Here is a 4290-nt window from a genome sequence, read left to right on the forward strand (position 1 = left end):
CACAAAATTTATGTCACTGCCAAAACTTTTGGCCACGACTGTACAGCGTTGTTGCCATGTGTGAACCGGCGGTGTGAACGTATGGTAATGGTATCTATTTTTTTTTGTAGTTGTAAACCCTACCTGTGAACACTAATCTGTGAACTCTCACTATGACCCTACATAGGACAAGAAATCTGGAAATGGATGGATGTCAGATTAAGAAAAATGCTTAAATAGATGAGAAAAAATATAATAAAATGGTTAAAATAAAATTCTGTTGGAAAAATTTGTACGTAGTTTCTAATCACTTTATAGCAATTGTAGTCTTTCTAATATTACAGCACGGTTTACATTTTTATGTCTTTCCCTTCACATTTCTCTTATTTTTATGCTTATATTTTTATATTTAATAATTAATTGAAACAAACAAACCAGTCAGACACACAATTATTTGTTATATTTAGAGTCCGTGTAAAGTAATATTAATGTGTTCTGAGTTTCACACCAAAGAAAAATGTGTTAACCACTTTTGAAAAGCCAAATTTGAATGGTAAAAAACCGCCAAACAAATAAAATAAGGTATTCAAATCTTGAAAAAAATAAGATGTTAATGCGCACTAGTTATGTGTTCGACTTGAAGCAGCACTGCGCAGTACGATCAGTGTATGACATCAAAGTACTGTAAGAGCAATTAGAAAGCGGCGCCGTCTGCTCTTTACAACACTCACTGTATTTGATGTCACACACCGATTGGTCTATGGCCGCGCAGCGCTGCTTCAAGTTGAACACACCTCTTATAGTGTTATAGAGGAGGGGCCATGCTCAGTGACTCCACTTCGTCATCAAGTCATGATTTTGGCCCTGCCCAAAAAAAACATGAAAATGGTGAAAAACTGTTTAACAGTCCAACTGCACAATTAAGTACTACATAGTTCACAGTCTTTGTAATATGTTTCAGCAATGCATTTCTAACATTTATAATGTGGTTAAAAACAATTCTCAGAATTGACTTTACACAGACTTTAACAAATAATCTTTCAAACCCCTTTCCCAACAAACTGTGTGTAAGGTTGTAAGTAGTGACCCCCACCTACAGCTAACTCCCAGGCAGGAACGATTTACAACCAGGAATGCAGAGCTTTTGCTCTGAACTCACTTTTAATAAGTCCATAGGACATACACATAAAGGCTGTGACATAAAGGACTTCTCTCCATTGTCTGTTGTATTGTATACTGTTTTATGATAGTACTACTCAGCGTTACCTTACATTATTGTGTCTCCTATTGAATAAATGCTCATTTAATGACTCACACTTTGGTGTACATCACCTCCTCATAGAATGCAGCATGTGTTTGTTATATTAATCAGAGTATAAATAGACACAGACTACCAGAACCATTCTAACCATGCTTGCAGACAAAGGGCCATGAAACCTCCCAACAGAAGAATTTTCCAGCTTTCTTTTAATATTACAACTTTCTCATTGATCAAGCCAACCGTGAGAGGTGTGACTTTTCCCAGACTTTATAGAGCATCCACACAAGTTCTCCACTCACGGCAGTCTCTTCACCTTTGTCTATGGATTGCAGGCCAGCAGGCCCCAACTTACATCCATAGGGCCTTTCGCACCGCTTTAGTTCCAGAACTAAATGTACAGTACTAAAGTACTGGGACAATTTTGCGCGAAATATTTCCCAGTACCATTTAAAGGGTTGCATTCGCACCGACAGTGTGTACTAGTAACCGGTCAACAGCGACGTCATTTGTGCGCAACGTTCAACAACGAAAACAAAGAAAAACAACGTTAACAACAGGAGGATGGAGGACGCTGTGATCGGAGCGGCGTTTTTGTTGTGTCTCGCGGGTTTCACAATAATGGACATGGAAAGTCACCGTATATGTAAAGCGATTGAAAGAACGGAAAGGACGACTAAGAATCTCCAACGACAACTGGCAGTGCTACATTTGCTACAAGTGCCTGCACTTCAGCGTCCGTCCATCTATCGCTGTTCTCCATACTTGCGAAATAAGTTGACACAATGTTTACAGTATGTTTACATTGATTAACAAGGTGAATTAGAAACTGATGTATCGTTTAAACCGTTAACTTGATTTAATTTCCCCTGCTTCTGTATGGTTCGGTTCATCCACCTTCACTTCCCGTGTGTGTGTGTGTGTTTGTGTAGACTAGTTCTGTGTTCATGATTTAGTACATAAAACTTTGTGTACAATACATTTAAATTCTCTGGTTCTAATTCTGATCCAAATATTATAATTACCACAAGTTATGATTATTAATATTTGCCCTTTGAGCTAATTCGCTACTAACCCTTTCTTACTTTCATTTTAGACCTAATGGAAGACAGTGAGGAGAGTGAAGAACTGAGTGAGGCAGAGGAGAAACATCGTCATGTCAAAACTAGTGAGAAATCTTTGAGTTGCTCACAGACTAAAAGTAATTTATTGAAAGGAAGAGCCAAAAAGCCTTTCACCTGCCATCAGTGTGGGAAGAGTTACACAGTAAAAGGAACCCTGGCAATACACATGAGAATCCACACTGGAAAGAATCTGCACACATGTGATCAATGCGGAAAGAGTTTTCCGATAAAATCATACCTTAAGGATCACATGAGAATCCACACTGGAGAGAAGCCGTATTCATGTGATCAGTGCGGGAAGAGTTTTACGATGAAAGGAACCCTTAAGGATCACATGAGAGTTCACACTGGAGAGAAGCTGTACGCATGCGATCAGTGTGGGAAGAGTTTTGCATACAGACACAGTCTTAAAAGTCATAAGAGAGCTCATAGTGGAGAGAAGCCGTACACATGTGATCAATGTGGGAATAGTTTCACAAGTAAAAGATCTCTTAATGAACACATGACAATCCACACTGGAGTGAAACCACACACATGTGATCAATGTGGGACGAGTTTCAGACAAAAAGCAGCCCTTAGGGAACACATGACAATCCACACTGGAGTGAAGCCGTTCGCATGTGATCAGTGTGGAAAGAGTTTCAGAAAGTCATGCACTCTTAAAATACACCTGCGTCGTCATTCTGGAGAAAGACCATTTACCTGTGATCAGTGCGGTAAAACTTTTTTTAGGTCAGATGCGCTGAAGGACCACCTAAAAGTTCATACAAAGGAGAAGCCTTACTTGTGTTCTTTGTGTGGAAGGAGTTTTAGTCAGTCGGGTACTTTAAAATTACATCAGAAAAGACACAACAGTGTGAAGGAACATATGTGTTTTGAGTGTGGGAAGACTTTTGTTAGAGATGCTGAACTGAAACTGCACCAGAGCACTCACACTGGAGAAAAACCTTACAAGTGTTCTCACTGTGACAAGAGATTCAGATGGTCAGATTATCTGAAAAAACATGAGAGGATCCACACTGGAGAAAAACCTTTCAAGTGTTCACACTGTGACAAGAGATTCAAATGGTCAGAATATCTGAAAAAACATGAGAGGATCCACACTGGAGAGAAACCGTATCACTGCAGTCAATGTGGGAAGAGTTTTACTCTGTCATCTTCTTTACTCAGTCATACAAAAAACAAATGTCTGAAATCATGAACTCGTATCTGAATTATTCTTTGGATCCAGCACATTTAATCGTGACCATGTCCTCATCAAACATGACCCAATAAACCAAGCAATAAAGTCGATCTCTTCTATATAAATCTGCTCTAACCAGCAGCAAGCAGTGACAGATCAACAAAACATCATCTGGGGGTTGTTTCATAAAAGACGCTAAGAAAAGCGGGGATTAAAGTCCAAAACCTGACTTGAAACAACCTATCAAATCAATCGGGACTAAAGCGGTTTCATAAATGACCATTTAGGTTCACACAATCTCACTAATTTGATCCACGTTCAATAATTTGATGTTCACGCTTATTCTTAAGCAGCCCTTCATTGATCAATCGATCCACCATGCCAAACAGCGAATATATTTGTGCTGTTTAATGCATTTGAGACATGTTTTCCACAGTGCATAATGGACATGTCACAGTTATATTCTTCATCTGTAAATGTTAGAAAGTCATGCAAATATATCCATTTTGTATTTTGTACCCCATGTATTCCCTTGAAGGTTGGATTAAAATACTATTGTTTCGTGTATGCCTGGTCTCCCCGTTCCTCACTCCTCGCCTTAAGGGAAGTGTGACATCATGAGTTTGTCTGCATCCATATTGCATGTTTCCTCTCACTTGTACAGTATGTTAGCAGTTATTTCTTCTAGTTCTTTCAAAGCAGTTCTTTCTGTGTTTCCGCTCACATGTTTTTAAATCAGTTTCATT

At 38.9% G+C, this 4290-nt stretch overlaps 1 protein-coding gene across 1 annotated transcript in view; it reads left to right on the forward strand.

The window, feature by feature from the left end:
- The window catches only part of LOC107570602 (zinc finger protein 45-like), a 16775-nt gene extending 12706 nt beyond the window's left edge, over nt 1-4069 (forward strand). The window contains exon 2 of the mRNA XM_016256841.1: nt 2331-4069. Coding sequence (XP_016112327.1) covers nt 2339-3562 — 1224 coding nt within the window. The 5' untranslated portion in view covers nt 2331-2338 and the 3' untranslated portion in view covers nt 3563-4069. The remainder of the gene's footprint in view (nt 1-2330) is intronic.
- The last annotated feature ends 221 nt before the right edge of the window (nt 4070-4290 follow it).

The sequence above is a fragment of the Sinocyclocheilus grahami genome, unplaced genomic scaffold, assembly GCF_001515645.1.
Source record: "Sinocyclocheilus grahami isolate Dianchi unplaced genomic scaffold, SAMN03320097.WGS_v1.1 scaffold1482.1, whole genome shotgun sequence".
NCBI classification, from domain to species: domain Eukaryota; kingdom Metazoa; phylum Chordata; class Actinopteri; order Cypriniformes; family Cyprinidae; genus Sinocyclocheilus; species Sinocyclocheilus grahami.